Here is a 23,252-nt window from a genome sequence, read left to right as displayed (position 1 = left end):
CGGGGCTGGAATGTGATTGAAGAATAAAAAAAGCTTTGGCCAATCAGTGGCCTCAACATAGCTGATGCAAGAGTCGAGCGAGTATGGCAACAGGAGGTGGAGATCTTTACTGAACCAAAAATACAAGGTGTGGGGGAGGGGAGGAATAAGCCCAGCCTGTGTCACCAGGCCATGCCTTGCTGGGCAAGCATCTTCACTGCGGGATTTCCAGAGCCCAGGTCAGAGCTTGGTATACACTAGCTGGTCAATAAATGTTTACTGAATTAAAGAGAGAGAGAAGAAGCAGGAGCCCTGACCAGCAGGTTTGCTCTAAGTGGAGCTGGTTCAGTGATTCATCTTTTCACTGGTTTCTTTTGCTCAGATTTCAACTGCCCTAGCCCCTTTCAGATGGTAACTTGGCTTTTCATGGAGGCTGTCCTATAAAGAGGGATGTGCTGGCCCACCAATTATAGGCCACTTGACAATTACATTTGTCACTCCCAATTAATATATTGTAATTCTGCTTTATGCATTACTTCCTCGTGCCAGCTTGCTTCTTACAGTTCAGGTCCTTGTCTCATCTATGGTGTGTGTAGTTTCTGCTTTGGAGTCATTTCTGCCTGGGTTTGAAATCCTTACTCAATGCATTACTAAGCTATCTTGGCCAACAAACCTCTTGAGCCTCAGTTTCCTCGGATCAGTCAAATGGGGGCATAATGCATACCTCACCAGATTGTGGTCAGAGTTACATGAGATAATAAATATATCCTGGACTACTGTTGGAGCCCAGTAAATGGTAGTATCTGTGCCTCTTCTGAGCTTTCCTTCCTTGGAGACTGGGTCACAAGAGCTCATCAAATTGAGAATATCAGTATCCTTTGCTTTTCCTTTTCACAAAATCACTAACTTTGTAAGTGAAGTCATGGGAATGATTTAGTGGCTCCCTTGAAGATTCTAAGGGATTATTCTACAGAGGAGTGTCACTCATATTTATTCATTCAAAAATATTTGCTGAGGACCCACCACATGCTAATGGAGGATACAAAGACCCTTAGACACTGCCTCAAAGGAGCTCTGGCATAGCCTGGTGCAGTCAAAAGAAGATATGGTATGACCTTGACATGAAGCTTTACCTTTTTTGAGCTCAAGTTTCCTCACTTTGCAAAAGTGATCAGTAACATCTTCCATTTTGAGTTAGAAGGAAGGGGTAAGACACACAGAGATAATACAAGGCTGCATAGAATTTGGAGATCAGTGGTAGAAAGAGGTGGAAACAATGTGTTGAGGAGTGGGGGAGTGGAAGAGATTATTTTCAGCTGAGCTGAAAAAGCAACCCTTTCTGTAGGAAGTGGCATTTTGAAGGCTTCATTCAGGCCACAAACACGCATGAAAGCATTGAATGCTGGGTAGGATTTCCGTGGGCAGAGATTTGCAGAGAGAACTGCTGGAAGAAAGGTTTGAAGGCCAAACAAGAAACATGGATGTGGAAGGTGATAAGACTGGAAAGGTAGACTGAGGTAGATCTTGGCAGATATAGGTGTCAATCTAGAGGTTTGACCTTTATTTTGTAGCTGATGAAATACCGGTAAAACTTTCTGATCTAAATATTGACATTACAGGGGTGCCTGGGTGGCTCAGTCAGTTGAGTGTCTGATGCTTGATTTTGGCTCAGGTCATGATCCCAGGGTCCTGAGATCAAGCCCTGTGTCAGGCTTCGCACTCAGCGGGGTATCTGCTGGAGAGTCTCTCTCCCACTCCCTCTGCTACTCCTCTCTCTCAAATCAATCAATAAATCTTTAAACATTGATATTACAAAGTAGGTTTTAAAAATGAAATCTGGGGGCACCTGGGTGGCTTAGTCAGTTGGGTGTCCGACTCTTGATTTCAGCTCAGGTCATGATCTCAGGGTTGTGGGGCCAAACCCCACATCAGGCTCCACGCTCAGCAAAGAGTCTGCTTGAGATTGTCTCTCTCTCCCTCTGCCTCTGCCCCCCCCACCCCGCTCGTGCTCTCTCTCTCAAAATAAATAAATAAAATCTTCAAAACAATGAAATCCGAATCTGACATATGCTAATTTAGAGGGGGATTCGATTCAAAGAAAGATTCAGTCACCAAGGGCATATAATTGGCAGGACACCCTAGGTGGCTTAGGGCAGAGACAAAGATGTCAAGACATGGACCCTGCCCTTAAGGAGCTTATAATCAAGAGGGTCAGATAAGACATGTACACAGAAAATTACAATACAAAGTAGAGTGGGATAGGTGTTATAATAGAGCCCCAGCCCAAGTGCCTTTGTTGCCCCGCAGAGGGTGACATTCATTTCCCTCTTCCAAGAGCTGGAGGCAGGAGACCAAATCAGAGGGTCATCCTTGGAATGGTAAGTCTCAGAAAGTCTCAGAGGGAAATTTGGAGGTCATCTGGCCCACCCAGGATTCTCTATCCAGAGGAAACAGCGACTTTTAGATGGAAACAAAACATGAAGGTCTAAAGAAAAACTGACGGAAGAGACTGTGGGAAGGGAACAGGAGATGAATTCACTTTGAGGTCCTGAGGTGCTGGTGGAAGCAACTTACTCCCAAATGGAACACTGAAGCCCAGGAAATGGATGAGATCAGGGAGGGCCAGAGTGTCTGGAGAGAGGAGGGATAAAAACAGAAACTGGGGAACACCCACGTTCCAGGGAGTCAGAGAAGGAGTGGCCAGAGAGAGAGAGGTGAGAAAAGACCCAGGAACACCTTGTCTCAAAGTTTCTAGAAAGGGAGTGGCAGGGCTGGAAGATAGGACTGGAGGAGGCCCCAAGGAAGCAGAAGAGAGGAAACTGCAGCATAGGGATTGAGGTTAGACATGGCGTTGCCAAGGACCTTTCGATGAATGGCTTTTCCAGGGACTCCACAATTAAGATGGATTCCCCATGCCTGGTACAATTTAAGGTGGAGCTCTCCCGGAGGCCAGGGGGACAGGGCTGTGCCCTCTAATCTCCAAAGACCTGGGGTTCAGCTCTGTAATTAGCACCAGCTCTCCTAACCCTAACCAGTCCCTGCAGGAACTGAAAAGCTGAAGAACGTACTTGGGAGGGATTTCACACCCGGCTCTCCGGCCCAGCCCGGTGAAGTCCCGTTTCATCACGCAGCCCTAATGACTCTCTTGGCTGTCACTCTAGGCTGATATTGCCAACAATCTGACTAAACCCTTTTGCAAAAGTTTGCAGCATTCATCCGGGGCTGACTACAGCTCCCAGAGTTCCCGGGCTCTTCCCGGTGCCGATTGGCCGAGCAGTCGGCTCCAGGGGGCGGTGTCGCCCCCGCCTCCCCGGGAAACAGGCACCTGATTGGCTGCGGCGCGAGGCTTTTGTGTCCCCGCCCTCCCCCGGGGACCGCAGCAGGCTGAGCGGCGCTGCTGGTGTCAGAGCCCGGCGAGCGCTGGCAGTTCCGCGGCGGGGATGCTGAAGAGGGCTGGGGTGGCGAGCAGCCGTGGCCACTGCGGACTTCCGAGGCACTCCGGGCCGTGAAAACCCCTGGGCCGTGGCCAATCCCAGGCTCCTGAGTCCATTCACCGTTCCAGAAGCCGGCCGAGGGGAGAGTCCAGCGGAGGAGCGGCTGTTCGCGGGTTCTGGGCTTTCGGAGCGTTCTGGAACCCCGAGAGACACCCCGGGGCTCTAGAACCTCCCCAGCGGCCCCCAATCCCGGCTTCCTGTGTGCGTCCGTTCCAAACCCCCTGGGTGCACGGGTCGCCGGCGAGCCGTGGCCGGATCCTGGCACACACCATGATCGTTGCAGACTCCGAGTGCCGCGCAGAGCTTAAGGGCTACCTGCCGTTCGCCCCGGGCGGTGGCGGCGGCGGCCCCGGGGCCGGAGAGGTAAGCAGCGGCCGAGCGACGCCACTCTTCCCTTGAGCCCCGAGCTGCGGCCGAGCTTCGGGCTATCCCGAGCTGAGTCTGTGCGCACCCCCCCACCCCTCCACAACGCCCGGGGCTCGGGGAAGGGGGGAGTGGAGCGCGTAACCTAGGAATGGGGTTGCATCAACTGGCTGTCTCGGCCCTCCCCGCCCCCTCCCTTCCCCCTCCCCCCGGGGCTGTGGAACCTTCCCTGGCTCCCTCGGACTCCTGGCCAATGAGAGGGGGGCCTTCTCGAGATTATCCTGGGTTTGGGCTCTTGACGAGAGAATCTTCAAGTCCAGGCAAATCCCGGCCGCTGCGGCCCGACCACTCCTCCTCCCCGCCCCCTTCCGCAGATTCCCTTCCTCTAGGCTGGGGCTGGCGGGCGGAGGACTCTTTCTAGGATACGTCCCCATTCCAATCTCCCAGTGCGGGGTTTGAGGCACCTGGGACTTGCCAGTGAAGGTCGACCTCGTCCCCCGCCCACACCTGCACCCCCGATTTGAAGCGGGGGAGCGCGGGCGTTCCGGGGCCTTGGCTGGCTGCGGGGTACGCGGCGGCCGAAGCTGGGGGAAAAGGGGAGAAACCCTGGACGGGGCTCCCGAAGGCAAGCGCGGATTAGGCTGCGCCCTACTAAGCGGTCTGAGGTCGCAGAAGTTTGTTTCGCAGGGACTCTGCAGTGAAGCTAGGAATGGGCTGGGCCTAATCTGACACACCTCCTGCCTCCTCCCCACTCCCATCACCACCACCACCACCACCACCACCACCACCACCACCGACAACGAACATGTTATCATTTCTTGAGCACCTACTAGATGCTGGTCTCCGGGTTTTGCCTTTTCTGAGTCCTTTGTACTAAACTAGCAAAATAGGAGCTACACTATAGCCCCATTTCCCAGAATGAGGAAATTGAGGTCTAGGAGGGGCTGTGGAGAGAATTCCTTCACTAGCCCGACCACGTAGCTCATTCTTTGGCCTGGGCATCTCTAGGAATTCCCTAGTGTGCTTGGCACTACAGAGAGTTTTGTCTATTTTAGTTTCCAGGCCTGGAGCATGGTGCAAGTGTCTTGCTGGGCCTGGGAGTGCGACAAGTGCTAGTCCTAAACTGTGTGACCCTGGGAAAATCGCTGCTCTTCTCTGAGCCGCTTGGTTTCTAGGGGTCCTACCTCCAGCGGTGGATGGTTTGTGTCCTGGGTTTTCTGTGAGCTTGTTTACCCTGCATAAACCTCCATGGTTTAAGAACCCCAGGTGGAAGAATGAAACCCACTCCTGTCATTTCTCTGATGAGTGGCTTTAACCGGGTCACTTCAGAGTCCATTTCTTTCTGGGGGGGGGGGGTTAGGCGGAGTCGTATTATTATTGAGAACACATATCCCAGCCCTCCCATTCACTTGCTGTGTGACCTTGGCCAAGTGATCATTTCTCCTGTCTGCAATTTCTTCCCGTGGAGATTTGATAGTATCTCTCAGGATTGTTGGGAGAAATGACAGAATACAAGCAAAGGCTAAAGCACAGTGCCTGGAACATAGTAACTGAGTCAGAGATGCTGGGTATCGTTAGAATGTGGTCATTTCCCTTTCCCCAGAGTGTGTCACAATGGGGTGCCTGAACCTGTCCCTCTTGCCTGAGGTGAGAGTTGGCCCATCCCTCTCTGGGAAGTGGCTTGGGGAGAAGTGAGTGCCCTAGGTGGTCTGGGCCGGCTCTAAGGGAGTGGCCTCTAGATGGGAGCCACTTGTCAACAGCAAGGGAAAGATGGTGGTATCTGCACTCTTTCCACATACTCTTCTCTCTCAAGAAAAAGAGGACCTTGGGAAGATGTCTGCTTTAAGCCGAATCCTTAGAAGACAGTAGGGCGCTGAACTTACAGAGCCTGTTGCCCAAGGGGGCACTCAGATGTACAAGGCCCTCAACTCCCATCACTTCACCACATGCCCTTAACCTAAAGGGGTCAAGGCCTATGGACTCTCGGACTTCACTCTAGGACTGGTAGTATGTATATAGAGCCCTCTTGGGCTCTAGCATCACTTCCTCAAACACCACTTCCTCAGGGAAGCTTTCCCTTCCCCCCCCCCCAGAAGTCCCTTGTGCATACACCTTTTCAGTCCCTCTTCTCAATGGCTGGGGCTTTAATCCCAATTATAGTGTCTAACAGTCCTGTGGTCGGCATGTTGTGTGTCTCCTTTGCTAGACTAGAAACATTCTGTAGGTCACATCCCCAGCACTGTTCTTAGCACCTAAGAAGTGCTCCTAACTCTTTACCCCTTGTTGGCTTAACTGACCCTCGCGACCTGTGCGTGCTTCAAAGTCAGATCTGAGCTCTGCAGTCTGGAGCAGGGCTCAGAAAGAGCCTCAGCGAGCTGTCTCTGAAGAAGGAACAATAAGCCCTATTTCCCTCAGGGTAGTTGTGAGAAAGCAGCGAGATCATATGTGTAAAGCACTTAGCCTAGTGCCCAGCCCATGGCGCCACTCACACCCCCTCGCTCCAAGGCTGGAGGTAAGAGGCTGCTTGGGCTACACATCTCCGTCTCCTGTGTAAAGTCAGGCAGGTACGTAAGTTCTGCAGACAGCTGCCCGTGGAGTGGGGTATGGGGAGTCTCTGCCCCTTCCCGGCTGGCAGAGTGACTTCATAGGTGTGTGTAGCTGAGTCCTGGGGGGTTGCAGGCTCTGGATAGGATACTGAGAATAAAGACTGGGGCTACTCCAAGAGGCTGATGTGGGTGGTGGACAGAACCCTTGGAAGCCAAACTGAACTGAGCTCACATCTCAGGCTGGCCACTTGTCGGCTGGTGCTTAAACTTTGGAATCTTAATCCTTCCTTGGATGCAACATAGAGACCCCTACCCCCACCCGAAAACTGATGAAGAGTAGCTGGAACCTGTGTGCAAATGCCTGAGCTAATATAAAAAATAAGATTTAGCGAGTGTTTAAATTAGGTGCCAGGCACTGAGCTTGAGGGGTGATTATCCTCTTTTTACAACTGGCCTGAAGCCCTCCCCGCGCAGTGGCCACCGAGAGGGCCCTCTGACTAAAGTGTTACTGGGAGAACAGCTCTAGCTCTAGATCCAGTGTGTGCCCTCCAAGTAAGGAAAAACACAGTATGCAGGTGCCGTGTCTAGGAGCAGTGGATCTCAGGGAACGGAGGAGCAAGGAGGAGGAGCTCCTGGTGAACCCCAGGTGCAAAGCCTGACTTGACCTCGCTGAAACTCAATCATCTTCTGTAAAATGGGAGCCCTAGCAGTAGTAGTAGATCCTACTACCTTTAAGTGCAGCAAAATGCCTAGCTGATGCTAGGTGGTGCTACCTACCATTGTTAGTATGACTTCCTACCCCAGAAAATAGGGGAGGGCTGATTTAGAGGTATCATCCCTTGGCAGTGGGACCCTGCCCTGTCTACTTCCCCTAAAGTTCTGGGTGTCAGGGTCAGAGACGCTTTCAGGGTATTGCAGCTCTGGATTGGAATCTACGTGGTCTTGCCTTTGGGATTTTGTATTTTCTGCTCCCTTTGGCTGGAATGCTGGTCCCCTAGATCTTTATGGGCCCTGCTGCCTTCTCATCAACTCTTTTAGATATTTGATATTTAGATAACACAAAGGTTACCTCCCCAGTAGCTTTCCTTGTCTCCTCAGACTAATATATGGTGCAGCCCCAGCCCATCATACACTCTTGTCGCTCTATTTCATTTACTTTATACAATCTGTGCTTTGAAACCCTATTCATCATCTGTCATTCTCCTTTAGATCATAAATTCTGTGAAGGCTGAGCCTGTCTTTTCAGTCCTGTGTCTAGCTGCCCGCGTTGTAGTCATCAAAAATACTTGTTGAATGAACAAATTAATTCTGTTCCCACCTGGAAAGCACTTAGCATAGTGCCTTATACTTGAGAAAATGATCAATAAAGGGTGTGAAACAGTGGCCCTCCACCTTGGCTGTAAATTATGCTGGGCCCCACCCAATTAAATTAGAATTGCTGGAGGTGGGACCTTGGCGTTGGCATCTTTTTAAAAGCTTTTCAAAGGGGCTTTGTACTGCTCCGGCTGAAAATCCCTTGTTTGAAATTACACCGAGGTTAATGATCGCTGACTGCTGACTTTTATTAAGTGCTTCTGGTGATAGAGGTACTGAGGTAAAGGCTGTAGGGGCATTATCTCATTAAATCCTCGTGACTGCCCAGTGAAAGTGGGTACTGTTATCCCCATTATTTGATAGGGAAACTGAGGCTCCCATAAGTAGCAGATAATAGGTGGTGGAGTTGTCACGTGAGCCCAGGTATTCTGGGCCAAGAGCTCCTATCTTATAAATGTACTCTGTAATTATCATGGCTGTCACCATCACCATCATCATCACGACTGAAAATGGTGGGTGCAGATTTACCACCTAAAGACCCACAGGTATCAGTTCCTTGCCTTGACAGGTCCTGGGGCAAATTTTAGAGTAAGAAGGGGTTCCCAAGGCTGTTCCCTGTACCTCCCCGGCACCCTGGGGGGACCCTCGAGGTCCCCCTCCTCCAGCACTCTCCCCCCCCCCAGGCTGTGGTTTTCTATCTGTCCTCGGGTCCCCTGAGGGAGAGGCCCAGATTGTGGAGTCAGCAGTCCTTATCTCCTCCTAGACAGAGCTGTTGGGCTTTTTTTCTCCGGTGAGGGAGGAGGGAAGCTGAAAGAGTACTTAGAGATTGCTGGGATTTCTGTGCTGGACTTGGACCGGCCTGGCCTGGTAACTTCCAGAAGTGTGGGCTGAAAGGGGCCTGAGCAATTAGCCCAGCTACCTTCTTTGTCCCAGATTAAGGCCCAGAGAGTCTAGGTCACTTTCTTAAAGTCACACAGCAAGTTAGTAGCAGAATTGGTACTCTGACCTGGGACTTCCAGATCCCATATGTTCTTTCTGTGTGGTCTTTGAGAGTCCCAGAGTTCTGCCTCCCTCAGGGGTCTTTGGCCATCTGAGAAGGAAGGTTCAATTATAATCTTAAGTCCCTGGAACCCTAGGGATTGGTACTCGGTCTGGTTCCCGATGAGGAGGGGAGCGTTAGGGGGACACTGTCTCTGTCCAGTGAGGGCATGACTCTGGTTTGGGTAAGCTGTTTCCAAAGCCAGGACTGAGAGTCCCCTCCCAGTTACCAAAACAAATGAATAAATAAAACATCCTCTCTGAACCCCACCTCTCAGACTAGGAGCAGATTTAGTGGGTACATGACTGATGGTTTCTGAAGAGGCTCCTCCAATACATGGCATCAGAATAGTTGCTTCTGTCAGCCTTCCCTCCACTCTGCTCTGCTTTCTCTGTTTTCTTGATTCACAGGTTGGTGTGAGTGACCTGGCCCTGCTCTCCACAAAATGTGATCTGGCAGCAGACAATTACAAGACAATGTTTTCAGAAGCAAAAGCACCAGGAATTGTAGGGTCACAGCTGAGGGTCAGAAGGAGGTTCCCAGACCCTAGAAGACTATGAGTTAGTTTTGCAAAAGGAGTGACCAGTGGGAGAACAGTAGGGCTGAACCACTGATTTACCTGGAAGGCTATGGGAGCTAGAGGTGGGGTTTTAAGCCAGTTGATCAGATTTGCACTTGAGAAAATTTCCTTTGGCTGCAGAAATTTGCCCTCCTAGAAACCACCAGTGTCATGGACTCACTGCATGTGCTCCTAGTTCTAGAGGTGTAGTTCAGGGAGGATGTTTTCCTTATTCATTTGTTTTGTTAATCTGGGAGAGGATTGGTAGGAGAGGGCAGGGCAGGGGAGGCAGGGAGACCATTGGTGAGGCTGTGGGCGGCGGTCCAGACAAGAGATGGTTATAGTCTATGAGGTGGTGGTGGTGGGAGAGATGAAGAAGTGACAATTGGAGAGCAGTTGAGGCTGTATCATAGAAATCTAAGGTACCTGCTAACCTGGCTGCAGGATGCAAACGAGGGGGTTTCTTGTATGAGATCTCCAGGGCTGCTAAAACGGTGGCCTCCTAGAGAGATGTGCACCATGGTGGCTGTATATTTCCCGTCCCTATGCCCCTGGGGTTCCTGGGTCCCTGCCCAGTTCCTGAAGAACTCAGCCTGTGGGGTGAGCCCTCTTTCTTGCTTACCTTTTCTCCACCTGCCAACAGGTGTATATCTCCCACCTGATTCCTCCACGCGGGGTGTACCAAAAGGGTGGTTTTAAAAGCCCAGTGGGGCCCATTGGGTAGAAGGAGAAAGCTGGAGAGATAACTGTACTCCCAGTCCTCCCTCTTACCTCCAATAACCATGATGTGTTTCCTTCTAGGAGCAGAGGGAAAGCCGGGCTCGGCGAGGCCCTCGAGGGCCCAGTGCCTTCATCCCGGTAGAGGAGGTAAGCTTGGAAGGGGTTAGGAATTCTTGGTCCCTGGGAAGAAAGGACATGGCACATTGTGTGGACAGGGGTCTTTTCCTGTCTCTTGAAATAGCAACTTCAGGTTCCTGACTCACTTAACCCACAAACAGCTCTGTGAAGCATGCATATCAACCCCACGTTGCTGGGAAGAAACAGACTCAAAGAGATAAAGATAAAGAGATAATGACACAGCTAGGTAATGAACAAACTTTTGGTTCCCAGAACAAGGCCTGTTCTTCTTTAAGAAGATAGAACTATCTGTATTAACTGCTCTTCCTTGACTATACATATATGACATTTTTTTTCAACTTCTAAAGTAATATTATATTCATTATAAGAAAATTGTTAATGTCTCGGAAAGCTCTCGTCTCCTATAATCTCACCTCCCACAGAGGTAATCACTGTTACTTAACCGTTTATCACTGTTTCTTGGACTTTTTGTCATATGAACCAAGGTCATAGTTTACAACATTTGGCGGAGGGGGTTATTGTCATATTCTTTATTTTTGTCACTTAATACAAGAGATATCATTCATGCACTGAGTCAGATCATTCATTCATTTATTTAACAGACATCGATTGAATGATTAATCTCTGTCAGGCACTGTTGTAGGTGCTGGGGATACAGCATAGAAAAAGACAGACAAAAATCCTTGCCATCGCGCAGCTGACATTCTAGCATGGGGTTGGTGGTGGCAGGGATACCTTCAAAATACATGCGCAGAAAAATTTTTAAAATAATAGTTTCCTCCTATTTCTTTGGCCTTCAGTGAACAAAAACAAATGTTTTGTCATCCTGTTTGCTCTCCTAAATGTGTAGCCAAGTAGTTAATGAGCTGTTAACAAATGTCTAACCTACCCCCCTCCCCCAGTTCCTTCTCCACCCTTTGTAAATGGAAAGCAAACAACCACCTGCTGATTATTTATATCTAGCGGGGAATTTTCAGCTCAGGTATTGTTCTTGTATTTTATTTTTTTCATTTGTAAATAACCGGTCCTCTTTTATAATGCAGGAAATAAATAGGCTTTGGTGCTAATCTGGATTTGAATCCACGTTCTGTCATTTGCTAGATCTGTAACCTTGAAATCATGTAATGAATTATCTTTTCCTCCCCTATTTTCCTTTTTTTGGACATGGCGGTCATTTTTAGTTTCTTGGCTATAGTAGCCCCACCGCGATCAACACGTTGGTCTCTTTGGCGTGGAGTGCAGGATGGGAACCCACCCTCTCCCTTTTGCTTGGCAGGTCCTTCAGGAGGGCGCAGAGAGCCTGGAGCAGCACCTGCGGCTGGAGGCACTGATGTCCTCGGGCCGGGTGGACAACCTGGCGGTGGTGATGGGCCTCCACCCTGACTACCTTAGCTGCTTTTGGCGCCTGCACTACTTCCTGCTGCACACGGACGGGCCCCTGGCTAGCTCCTGGCGCCACTACATTGCCATCATGGTGAGCCTGTCTGAGCCCAGCTCTTGTACGGTTGACCACATGGGGGAATTTGGGCTTTAGATCTCTTTGCTGGGTGCTTCCTGAATTCATTTCATAGGCCAGGAGGAGAGGCCACCCAGAGCAGAGGAAAGCCTAACTTTATCTGATCATCCACAGAATTTTGGATTCTGAAGAGAAGCTTTTTTTTTTTTTTTTTTTTTAATTAAGTAGGCTCCACACCCAGGATGGAGCCCAATGCAGGGCTTGAACTCACGACCCTGAGATAGATCAGGACCTGAACTGATATCAAGAGTTGGACGCTTAATCAACTGAGCCACCCAGGCGCCCCAGAGAGGCATTTTTAGTCAGAATCAGGAAACGAGGCACAAAAGAGTCAGGTGACCTGCCCAAGGAGGACAGCAAACTAGCGGAGCTGGGTTAGGACCTAAGTGTCCTGCCTCCCTGGCAACAGTGAGGCCTGCGATTTCTCCCTCTGTGGGTCATCCGCCCTGAACAAGGTTCTATCCACCCCCTCCACAGGCTGCCGCCCGCCACCAGTGTTCCTACCTGGTGGGTTCCCACATGGCTGAGTTCCTGCAGACTGGCGGTGACCCAGAGTGGCTGCTTGGTCTCCATCGGGCCCCGGAGAAGCTCCGCAAGCTCAGTGAGATCAACAAGTTGCTGGCACACCGGCCGTGGCTCATCACCAAGGAGCACATCCAGGTGCCATGGGCAGAGAGGCACAGGGAGCACAGGGGCCGGGCTGGGGCATGTCAGGCAATCAGCCCAGGGCCAGGCACTGAGCAAGTCTGGCCTTCTTTCCTCTCTAGGCCTTGCTGAAGACGGGCGAGCACAGCTGGTCTCTGGCGGAGCTCATCCAGGCCCTGGTCCTGCTCACCCACTGCCACTCACTGGCCTCCTTCGTGTTTGGCTGTGGCATCCTCCCTGAGGGGGACTCGGAAGGCAGCCCTGCCCCCCAGGCCCCTTCACCCCCCAGTGAGCAGAGCAGCCCCCCCAGCAGGGACCCAATGAACAACTCTGGGGTAAGTCATGGGCCTGGGTCTTGTGGGGAGAGGAAGCAAGCATGGCCTCTGGTCCTCGGATGGACTGAGAGGCCTCAGAAAAGTTAGTTGACTTTGAGATTCAGTTAGCTCATCTGTGAAATGAGGCTAAAAACCCCTACATCGTGGTGGTTGTGAGGATTAAATGAAATAACCTCGTGGTGGGCCCCTCAGCATGTTGCATCATAGGCTTAAGGTCTCCTGGGTATTAGCACTTTACAAAGTTTGCCTCTTACTCTGTAAGGTGGTCTTGTTTGTTTTAGTATAAAATTATAGATATTTTAACAATCCCTTTCCTGTGAGAGAGAAGTTGATGCTCAGAGAAGACGTGCCTGTCCCGTAACTTCGTTTTGGAAAACACAGACCGTGCCAGCCGCCCACGGCACAGAGACTGCCTCAGGAGCAGTAGGCCTTTGCAATCACTCAGGAAGGGCTGGCTTGTGGGAAGGATGTGTGGAGTTTCCTGGGGCCGAGGAGTAAACCATCACCACTGGGTCCCTCCTCCAGGGCTTTGAGGCTGCCCGGGACGTGGAAGCTTTGATGGAACGCATGAGGCAGCTGCAGGAGAGCCTGTTACGGGATGAGGGAGCATCCCAGGAGGAGATGGAGAGCCGCTTTGAGCTGGAGAAGTCAGAGAGCCTTCTGGTGACTCCCTCAGGTACAGGATCATAGGCATCCCAGGGTCCAGGGACTGCCCCCTTCCTACACCATCTCCACTGGGGAGTAGGTAACTCCGTGCACGGCGTCTCTTGTATTTTGGAGGCAGCCATGTCTCAACCACTTCTAAGAGGTTCTGAGCATGGGCTGCAGGGTCAGACCTGGGTTTGAATCGTGACCCGTCAGCCCTTCTGGCAATGCAACCCCTAATTACTTCCTATCTCAGGGCCTCCTGTCTCCTCCCATGTGAAGGATTGGTTTGTGGGGTAAATGGGACAGTGGAAGCAAAGCTCTTAGCACAGAGTAAGCGGCTGCATAAATGACTACTGTTGTTAGGGTTGCTATTATTATTACCGGAGGCCTTACCCGCCAGGTCCATGGGCCTGCCTCATCTCCCCCCAGCCACCTATTGATTAATCAGGAGTAGATGCCCTACACTCCATGCCTTGGCCTCACTGTGGCTTCTTACTGACATCCTTAGCTGACATCCTGGAGCCCTCTCCACACCCAGACATGCTATGCTTTGTGGAGGACCCCACTTTTGGATATGAGGACTTCACCCGGCGAGGGGCTGAAGCGCCCCCCACCTTCCGTGCCCAGGTAGGCTCTCCAGGCTATTCTTGGCATTGCTCTGGATTTACAGACAAGCAGGGGGTGGATGGTTTGAGTGGTTAGAGAGTCGGGCACCTTCTCCCTCAAGATTCCATGTGGGAAATGGGAGACCCTAGATCATAATAGGACCCATCTGTGCCCTAAGCTCAGGAGATCCTGATCACAGGGAGAAGATCACCAAGGTACATTCTCCTTGGCTTCTTAGGCCCCGACCAAGCAGCAGGTTAGATTTGTGGGGCTGGAAAGACAACACTATGGAAAGCAAAGTTGTACGCCAGAGGATGGGGTCCCTATGGCCAGCCTTGGGCCCCCAAGATTCTATTCCCTGACCCCTTCCCACGTTTCTCAGGATTATACCTGGGAAGACCATGGCTATTCACTGATCCAGCGGCTTTACCCTGAGGGTGGGCAGCTGCTGGATGAAAAGTTCCAGGCAGCTTATAGCCTTACCTACAACACCATCGCCATGCACAGTGGAGTAGACACCTCCATGCTCCGCAGGGCCATCTGGAATTACATCCACTGTGTCTTTGGTATCAGGTGAGTACAGCCCTCATCCAGTGCGCGTACGCACCAGTCCTCAATCTGAGCTCATAGCTGTTTCCTCTTCTGTTTCAGTTTTTCTTTTCCCTTCTTCCTGCCTGTACTGTTTTTCAAAGCAAATTTATTTTGTTGCTGATTATAAAAGATAATAGATGTGCTGCTGTTTGACCCTTGTAAATGAAACTCTTTACTCCTACCCCCTAGAGATAATTGGAGATACCTAGAGAGAGAGAGGGAAAGAGAGTGTGTATTTCCATTCCAAGTAGGAGTTCTTCTCTTAAATAAATAAGGACAACATAAATGCCCATCAGTAGGAAACTTTAAATAACGTTAAATCCACTCAGTGAAAAAGTATACAGCTATTACAAATTATAATAATGGTCTCTTTATATTGCTATAAGAAATTGTTCAAAATGTGTTGAGAAAAAAGAAAGCTGGTTACCAGCCGGAATCTTCCTTTTGCTCCCCCCCCTTTTTTTTTTAAGATTTTATTTATTTATTTGAGAGAGAGAATGAGAGATAGAGAGAGAGCATGAGACGGGGGAGGGTCCGAGGGAGAAGCAGGCTCCCTGCCGAGCAGGGAGCCCGATGTGGGACTCGATCCCGGGACTCCAGGATCATGACCTGAGCTGAAGGCAGTTGCTTAACCAACTGAGCCACCCAGGCGCCCTGCTCCCCCCTTTTTTGCTAAAAATGTGTGCATGCATGGAAAATGTGTGGAAGGCTACACACTAAAATGTTAATTTATAATGGTTATCTCTGGATAGTGTGTGATAATTACATTTTCATCTTGTTACCTAAGTATTTCCTCATTTTTTTAAGTAGATTTTTTAAGTTAATGGAAGCATGCTTGATATCTTCTACAACTTGCTTTTTTTTCACCTAATAATCTATTGTGATCTGCCTTGTCAGTATGACTAGATCTTTTATGCTTTTTTTTAATTTAAGATTTTATTTATTTATTTTAGAGAGGGAGTAAACGAGAGAGAGCACGAGGAGGGGGAGGGCAGGGGCAAAGAAAGAAGTAGGTTCTCTGCTGAGCAGGGAGCCCGATGTGGGACGCGATCCCAGGACCCCAGGATCATGACCTGAGCCAAAGGCAGATGCTTAACCCAACTGAACCACCCAGACGCTCCTCCTTTATGCTTTTTAACCACTGCATGGTGTTCCGTTATGGATGTAGCCTAATTCAAGCACTTCCCAATAGTTGGGTGTGTAGATAGTTCATAGTTTTTCACTATTAAACACCATGTGCACTGACTAGCCTTATGCTAAGTCCTTGTAGATGAGCCGCAGCGCAGGTGTGAAATTACTTGTCAAGAATATACACAGACCAATTTTTTAAAAAATTTTTTTAATTTTAATTTTTTTTAATTTATTTTTTAGAGGGCAGGGAAGGGCAGAGAGAGAACCTTAAGCAGGCTCCATGCCCAGCGCAAGCCCAATCTGGGGTTCAGTCCCACAACCCTGAGATCGTGACCTGAGCCAAAATCAAGAGTTGGAGGCTTGAGTGACTGAGCCGCCCAGGCACCCCCCCCATTTATTTATTTATATAAATATATATATTTATATTTTTTTTAATTTATTTTTTTAAGTAGGCTCCATACCCAGGGTGGAGCCCAATGCAGGGCTTGAACCTACAACCCTGAGATCAAGAAGTGAGCTGAGATCAAGAGTCGGACACTTAACTGACTGAGCCACCCAGGTGCCCCCAGACCAATTTTTTTTTTATTTGAATAAATCTCACTCTGATAACATTGTGGGAAAGTCAAAGAATTAAGGAACCAAAAAAACCTTTCTCCAAATTCAGCTACTTCACAACCACATCCACACCCTGTGACATTCTTTCTCCATTGCTTTTCTTCTTTCTAATGTAGTTGCTTTTGTGTAGTTGGAGTTATAATGGTTATTACATTTTTTTAAAAAAGATTTTATTTATTTGTTCATGAGAGACAGAGAGAGAGAGAGACAGAGGGAGAAGCAGGCTCCCAAGGAGCAGGGAGCCCAATGCAGGACTCAATCCCAGGACCCTGGGATCATGACCTGAGCTGAAGGCAGACGCCTAACCATCTGAGCCACCCAGGCACCCTGGTTATTACATTTTTAAAAATGTATGTTTGGGGGCGCCTGGGTGGCTCAGTCGTTAAGCGTCTGCCTTTGGCTCAGGTCATGGTCCCGGGGTCCTGGGATCGAGCCCCGCATCGGGCTCCCTGCTCAGCGGGAAGCCTGCTTCTCCCTCTCCCACTCCCCCTGCTTGTGTTCCCTCTCTCGCTGTCTCTCCCTCTGTCAAATAAACAAATAAAATCTTAAAAAAAAAAAAGTATGTTTGATGTTTCTAGAGAGAAACAGCTAGATTTATAGTAAATTTAGGAAACAGGAATAACAGAAAGAAGAAAATAAAGATCATCTGTGATCCCGTCTGCTCTTATTATTGTCAAGTATTTCTCTCCTTTTTTGCGCACACAAATAACCAAAAAAGATAGTTTTACAAACACAAGATTTTCTCCCTCCTCATTTCACGTTTTTCACTCATTTAATCAAATGTGCACATATTTTAATGAACACATGATCTGGCTTTTCTCATTCAATGGTTTATTCCAAGCATCAAAAAAAAAAAAAAATCCCAAATTTTCAGAAAGGTCCATGTTCCCTGTAGAAAATGTGTGTTTCTGTATTACTAGCTGTAAATTCTATTTCACTGAGTGGATTCGGTTGTGCTTAATTGGCCATCCTCTTGCAGGTCATTGATAGTTTCCCAGTCCCAGGGAGCTGGAGGAGGGACAGGCATCCTAGAGTGTGGCCCAGGCTGCTTCTGCCCACCTCCCAGATCCAGACCCCCCGTTCTCCAACATGGTCCTCGTTCCTGTGCCTTTGTCTACTGAGTCTGTCCCCTGGTTTTCAATCAGTCTTCCCCATCCACACCAATCTGTGATGACTCACTGACTCACTGGACTGGAGAGTGACAAAGTGACTTCTAGACCTGTCACCAACTTGCTCTTTGACTTTGAGCAAGTTAATTGCCTTTTCCAGGCCTTAGTTTGTCCATCCGTGAAATGGGTACTACTTCTTTTTCCCTTTCTCTCTTCCTTTTCCATGGCCTTTACTATAACGAATATGACCTTGGAGCTGGGCAGAGCTGGGTTTGAATTCCATTCCCAGGACAAGTGATTTCACTTCTCTGAATCTCCCTTTCAACTATAAAATAACGGGGCTGATGAAAGCGGTGTATTACATGTAATAGTTCTGTAGACACCGTAGCTAGTACTTCTGAGGATTCCCTGAGTCCTTGTCCACACAGCACACGGCTGGTACTCAATACAACACGCTCATTCTCTGCATTCTTTGGAGTGGTCCCTGGCCAATCTAGTGGCCTGCGATGTATGACATCAGCTATTTTTGTAAGAGGAACCAAGCTCCTACTTGCTTCCTACTTTCTACTTTTTCTTGCCACACTCTGTTCCTCCTTCTGTAGGGTGGGGGTAGGGGAGAGGAGTCACTTGGAGAGTGATGCTGTCGGGGCCTTCCCATCCAGATATGATGACTATGACTACGGGGAGGTGAACCAGCTCCTGGAACGGAACCTCAAGGTCTATATCAAGACGGTGGCCTGCTATCCTGAGAAGACCACGCGAAGAATGTACAACCTCTTCTGGAGGCACTTCCGCCACTCAGAGAAGGTACAGCCCTTGGGGGTGGAGAGGGGGTCAGGACCCAATGTGGTATCCCAGACTGAGTCTTCTGCCGCTTGGGACGCTTGGGTGTGTTCAAGTCCTACTCGACGGTGTGATTTCCGACTCCGTTTACTTACCTGTAAAATGGGAATGTGCCTCACAGGGTCCTCAGCAGGCAGCCAGGAGGACCTGGGTTCAAGTGCGAACATGATCGCTCAGTAGCATGGTGACCTTGGGCAAATCACTTTGCCCCCTGAGCTTGTTATCTTTTTTTTTTTTAAAGATTTTATTTATTTATTCATGAGAGAGAGCTAGAGAGAGAGGCAGAGGGAGAAGCAGGCTCCCAAGGAGCAGGGAGCCCGATGTGGGACTCGATCCCAGGACCCTGGGATCATGACCTGAGCCGAAGGCAGATGCTTAAGCATCTGAGCCACCCAGGCGCCCCTGAGCTTGTTATCTTTACAATAAGAGCAAACGCTGCCTGCATTCAAGGTTGCTGAGAGGGTGAAATGAGAACATGAGTGCCCAGAGCCAGCTCTTGTTTTTAGTTTTGTGAGATAAAGAGATTAGTCAGGATAGGGATGAATGGGTTTGAAATTCCTGAGCTGCCATTGCACCGAAGGGCTCAGAGCCTTAGGAACGACCGTTAGGGGCGTCTGTATTGGGAGAGAAGGATGAGGCAGGTGGTCCGGGAACGTGGCGGTCTGGGAAGGATGGGGATGGCCAGGAGTGACATCAGTGGCCAACAAGTCCTTGTCTGTGCCCCAGGTCCATGTGAACTTGCTGCTCCTGGAGGCGCGCATGCAGGCCGCCCTGCTCTATGCCCTCCGCGCCATCACCCGTCACATGACCTGACTGCGAGCAGGATCTGGGCCCGGAGCAGCTGCCCCTGGGGGCATTCTCCTCCCTGCAAGGACTTCTCTGTCTGGAGACAGACCCCGATCCCTTTCTGTCCCAGGCCCTCCCAGCCCACTCTGGAAGGTGGGCTTGTGTGTGACGTGCAGCCCCTGAGCCGTACCCTCCTTTTCTTTCACTGGAATGGACAGGATCATTGCACTGACTCTGGGATCTCAGTTCTGCCCTGGGAGCTGGAAGACGACTAGCAGATCCCCAGGGACCGTGCCCTCCTTCCTGCCCCTGACCCCAGAGGCAGAGGGCACAGGAAGGGAAACGAGCTGAGCTCAGATTCATGTGCCAGCAGGCTGGGCCGCAGGCATCACCAGTACTGGGCCTTCCTGGACTGGGAAGTCCCTGACTGGCCCCGAGGGAGAGGGGCAGGGACCTCCAGGGACTGACACTCCAAGCAGCTTTGCCTTTCCTCCTCCTCCCTCGCTCCCAGATCTCATTACCTTCCCCCTCGTTACCTTCACCCATCAGTGTGAAAGTCAGTGTCACAGCTGGTCTGTGTGTTCTGCTCCCCAGAAGCCTGTTCTGTCAGGCAGCCTGAAGGCCCCTTTGCCCTGGTTGCCCTAATCCTGGTTTAGCTCCTTTGACCTCCCCTTCACCCTCTTCCGCATTTCTCCCCTGCCTGGTGGGGGGAGGCCCCAGAAGAGACACCAAGCACATCAAAGAAGTAGATTATTCCTAGAGAGTTTGGGGTGTCTGTGGGTCCCCTTGCCTTCTGAAGAGGAGGGGGTATTACCAGTTCTCTGTATTTGGGTTCTTTATAGGGGAGGTTCTGCAGGGGCTATCTTACCTCAATAGCCACAGTCAACGCCTGAGGGGAGGACAGGGAGAAGTCTGTTCTCCCCAGAACCGCGCCGGCCCTGCAGAGGCTGGCACCCCACTCTCCTATCTCCCACGGCGCTGCCACACACCTTTCCCATCAAGTGAGCCTTTCTGGGTGGCTTCCGAGGCAGGGGCTCAGGGAGAGTCAGGAGACCCCAGGGTTCTTGTTTGGGTTGTGCCCAAACTGGCCAGGTGACCATGGCTATGTTGCCAAACCTCTTCGACCTCCGTATAGATAGTTGCGGGCTGGGGGCTGAGATTGTCTGTGATGCCTGAGTCTACTCTCGGCTTTTCAGGCCAACCTGCCAGCAACAAACTGCACATCTTGCAGAATCTCAAAGGCCTGTAAGGGATAGCCCAGCCTTGCAGGCCATCTCTACCCTGCCACCTTCCTAGGACAGCCCCCCCCCCCCCCACCCCCGTTTCCATCCCCCCATCTCGATTTTAGGTGGATTGCTTGGACGCAGAAGCAGCCAAGGACCCATCCCAGGCACTTTTCTGTAGCAAATAAGCTGTGAATGATGACATCCCTTGCCCTTCTTCTGACAGTATGTGTCCCCTCTGACCAGTTTGGAGGTGACTGAAGAAAGGCAGGGGTCATGCTGCTGCTGCTTCTGACCCTGCTCTCTGGAGAGGGGCAGGAGAGGAGCCTGGTCAGCGTGCCACATTTCACACCCGTGCAGGCATGGGGAAGCGACTGGCACCCCCTGCGGGCCTCAGAGCCCTCCCTGCGATGAAGCTGGGCAGGAGGGAAGAGGCCCCAGCATTGGGGTTTGGATTCTAGAAGGGACATGACGACTCTGTAAATGTCCCCCCAGGGTGGGTAGGGAGGGGGATTTAGTGTTCCAAGTGCAGAAATCTTTGGCTTTGCTACGAGTTCTGTATGATGAAAAATAAAAGTTCACTGAGGTTTTGTTTTGTACTTCTTGTTAATGGGCTGTTTTTCCATTTGCAAGGGTCATGGTTCATCTCTAAGCAGCAGCAGTGAGCTGTGGTTGCATCATGGACCTGACCTGCTGCCCCTTCCCCTGCTGGGCACTTGTGTCCAGTGACCGCAGGGTGGGGAGTGGTTGGCATTAAAAGTCTATTCTGTCCCTTGGGTGCCCGGCCCTGCCACCCATCTGTGGCTGGCCCGGCATTGTGGAAGAATAATGGCCATGTTATTTTTCTCACTAAGCCTGGTGCTGGGTATTTGGAGGCCATTTTTCTGAATTTGCAGGAGAATTTAGACCCAGGGGTAAAGTGACATTGCTGAGGCCACACAGGTGGAGCCGGGATTCCAGCCAGGGTCCCCCTGACCCCGAGGCCTCAGCATTTTACCTTGTTGCTTTTCCCGCTACAGGGCTCCCCCTGTCACAGAGGGAGGCTTTTGAGAATCTCTGGGAACCCCCTGTGTCCCCTGCCCATCCACATGCTTCCGGGCTTCTCATCACTTCTCCAGCACCAAGGAGACAGAACCAGCTCAAAAGGGTTAGCTGTGACCTCCACATTGTACCAGCACCCATTTAGTAGCGGTGTGATCTTGGTCAACCTTCTTAGCTTCTCTGGGCACTGGGAATTATAGTAAGCATATCAGGGAAACCACATTATGACTAAACCAAGACCTCTTCTGTTGGCTTCCCACTTCCTCTAAACACTGCTGTCATAAAATGAAAACTAGGTCTCCTCCAGGAAGCCTCCCCTGATTAAATTCACATTCCCTTTCCCTTTCCCCTTTTCATTTTTGTGGTGTTCTATCTACTTGATCTTCCTTCTAACGTCACTTGAGAGGGTGTGAGAGAACAAAACAGATTGGAATAGAAAACTTGGATTCTGGTCCTGACTTAGCCACTTACTATCCCTGAGTTGCGGGGGAGGGTTGATTAATTTCACTGACCCTCAAGTTTCCTCTGCCATAAAAACAGACAATATGTCTTCAGTTCTCCAGGTCTCATTATTGAATGTTTTTTGCCAAATGTTTCCTTTTTTTTTTTTTTAGCTTTTTAAAGATTTTTATTTATTTATTTGAGAGAGAGAGAGTATGAGCAGGGGGGAGGGGCAGAGGCAGAGGAAGAAGCAGACTCCCCACTGAGCAGGGATCCTGATGCGGGACTCGATCCCAGGACCCTGGGATCATGACCTGAGCTGAAGGCAGCTGCTTAACCGACTGAGCCACCCGGGCGCCCCTTGCCAAATGCTTTCAAATTTACTATCTCAATCTTCACAACCCTGTGAGAAAGGAGTGGTGTTCCCATTTTACACATGTGGAAAAAGAACCTCAAGTGAGAGTCTGCAGAGCACCAGCTTAGCAGTGACACCCAGGTTCAAGTTCCAGCTTTGATATTTAATGTCTGTCTCAACCATAAGCAAATTAGTTCCATTCTCAATACCTAGGGGCACAGGAGGGTTGTGTGGATTAACTAGTGCATGAAAAACACCTAGCATAGTTCAGGTGCCTGGCACCTAGCACCAGTGAGCCATTCGGTATTTAGATATCTGCCCAACATCACCCAACTTAGGACTTGAACTCTTGTCAGTCTGATTTTGGATCATTGTTTTTGTCCCCAAGCTCCCTAAGCCCTCAATCTGTATTTTTTTTTATGTTCAAATTAATTTGCATGTGGAATTGAAAACCACTCTGGGCTCCAGATTGGATCTAATGAATCTGTTTTAGGCTTCTGCATCTTGCACTCCAGGACCTGGGCACAGCTGTCCAGGCTGGAGTTTGTTCAAGGTTGCCTGGGGCTTGATTCTATGTTTGGCTTTTGAAGCCGTGCTGGGATCGAGGACTGCTGATAATGGATAGAGGCAGGAGCTGGGTGATTCTCTTCCAGCGGTTCCCAACATTCACCAGAGCCCTGGGACAAGTGGAATGAAGTGGTTCTCCAACTTTTTGTGCCTTGGAACCTACTAGAGGACTGGTGTTTGGAGGCAGAGCTGAGAAATTTGCAGCTTGAGCAACTTTCCCAGTGTTCCGACGCCGGGGGCATCCTTTCATTCAACAGATCTTGTGCCCCTACTATGTAAATGTGCTGGACATAGAGCAGCAAACAAGACAGGCATGGTTCCTGCCCTTTGGGGATTTATTGTCCAGATTAGATTAGTACACAACTAATTATTTAAATTCTGTGATCAGCACCCCAAAGGAGAAACAGGAGGTGCTGTAGGAGCATTTACAAACCAGCAGCAGAGCTTTTTCTTTCAAGGAAATATGCGGGACCTTCGCAGAAACTGAAACACATCCAGGAAGAGTAGTTTCTTACCCGCTGCACCTTCTTGGAACCCAAGGGCTCTGTGGAGCAGTTAGAAAACAGCTAATCTTGGTTCCTACTAATGGATGTTGGGGTGTGCAGCCCAGATTGTGGCCCTCGTTTCATCCTGCACCACCCCCCCCCC

The 23,252-nt window shown here is 50.1% G+C and overlaps 1 protein-coding gene across 1 annotated transcript; it reads left to right on the top strand.

Annotated features, from left to right (window-relative positions):
- Positions 1 to 3,367: 3,367 nt before the first annotated feature.
- Positions 3,368 to 20,799, top strand: SESN2 (sestrin 2). The gene is made up of 10 exons (XM_025856535.2): positions 3,368 to 3,836; positions 10,096 to 10,161; positions 11,429 to 11,626; positions 12,146 to 12,328; positions 12,436 to 12,648; positions 13,174 to 13,324; positions 13,805 to 13,923; positions 14,285 to 14,475; positions 18,011 to 18,155; positions 18,918 to 20,799. Exons 1-10 carry the CDS (start codon positions 3,744 to 3,746, stop codon positions 19,002 to 19,004), a joined length of 1,446 nt encoding a protein of 481 aa, XP_025712320.1. The 5' UTR covers positions 3,368 to 3,743; the 3' UTR covers positions 19,005 to 20,799.
- The last annotated feature ends 2,453 nt before the right edge of the window (positions 20,800 to 23,252 follow it).

Source organism: Callorhinus ursinus, unplaced genomic scaffold (assembly GCF_003265705.2).
Source record: "Callorhinus ursinus isolate GAN/ISIS: 27379988/994484 unplaced genomic scaffold, GSC_fseal_2.0 scaffold18, whole genome shotgun sequence".
Taxonomy (NCBI): Eukaryota; Metazoa; Chordata; class Mammalia; order Carnivora; family Otariidae; genus Callorhinus; species Callorhinus ursinus.
Note: the sequence above shows the minus strand (reverse complement) of the source record. Positions and strands in the feature narration are given on the sequence as shown.

Excerpts from the sequence above, each read along its gene's own strand:
- SESN2 (XM_025856535.2), top strand. The coding sequence starts at position 3,744 with ATGATCGTTGCAGACTCCGAGTGCCGCGCAGAGCTTAAGGGCTACCTG. Across the intron at positions 12,329-12,435 it reads TCACCAAGGAGCACATCCAG|GCCTTGCTGAAGACGGGCGA; the intron begins GTGCCATGGGCA and ends TTTCCTCTCTAG. Across the intron at positions 13,325-13,804 it reads CCTTCTGGTGACTCCCTCAG|CTGACATCCTGGAGCCCTCT; the intron begins GTACAGGATCAT and ends TGACATCCTTAG.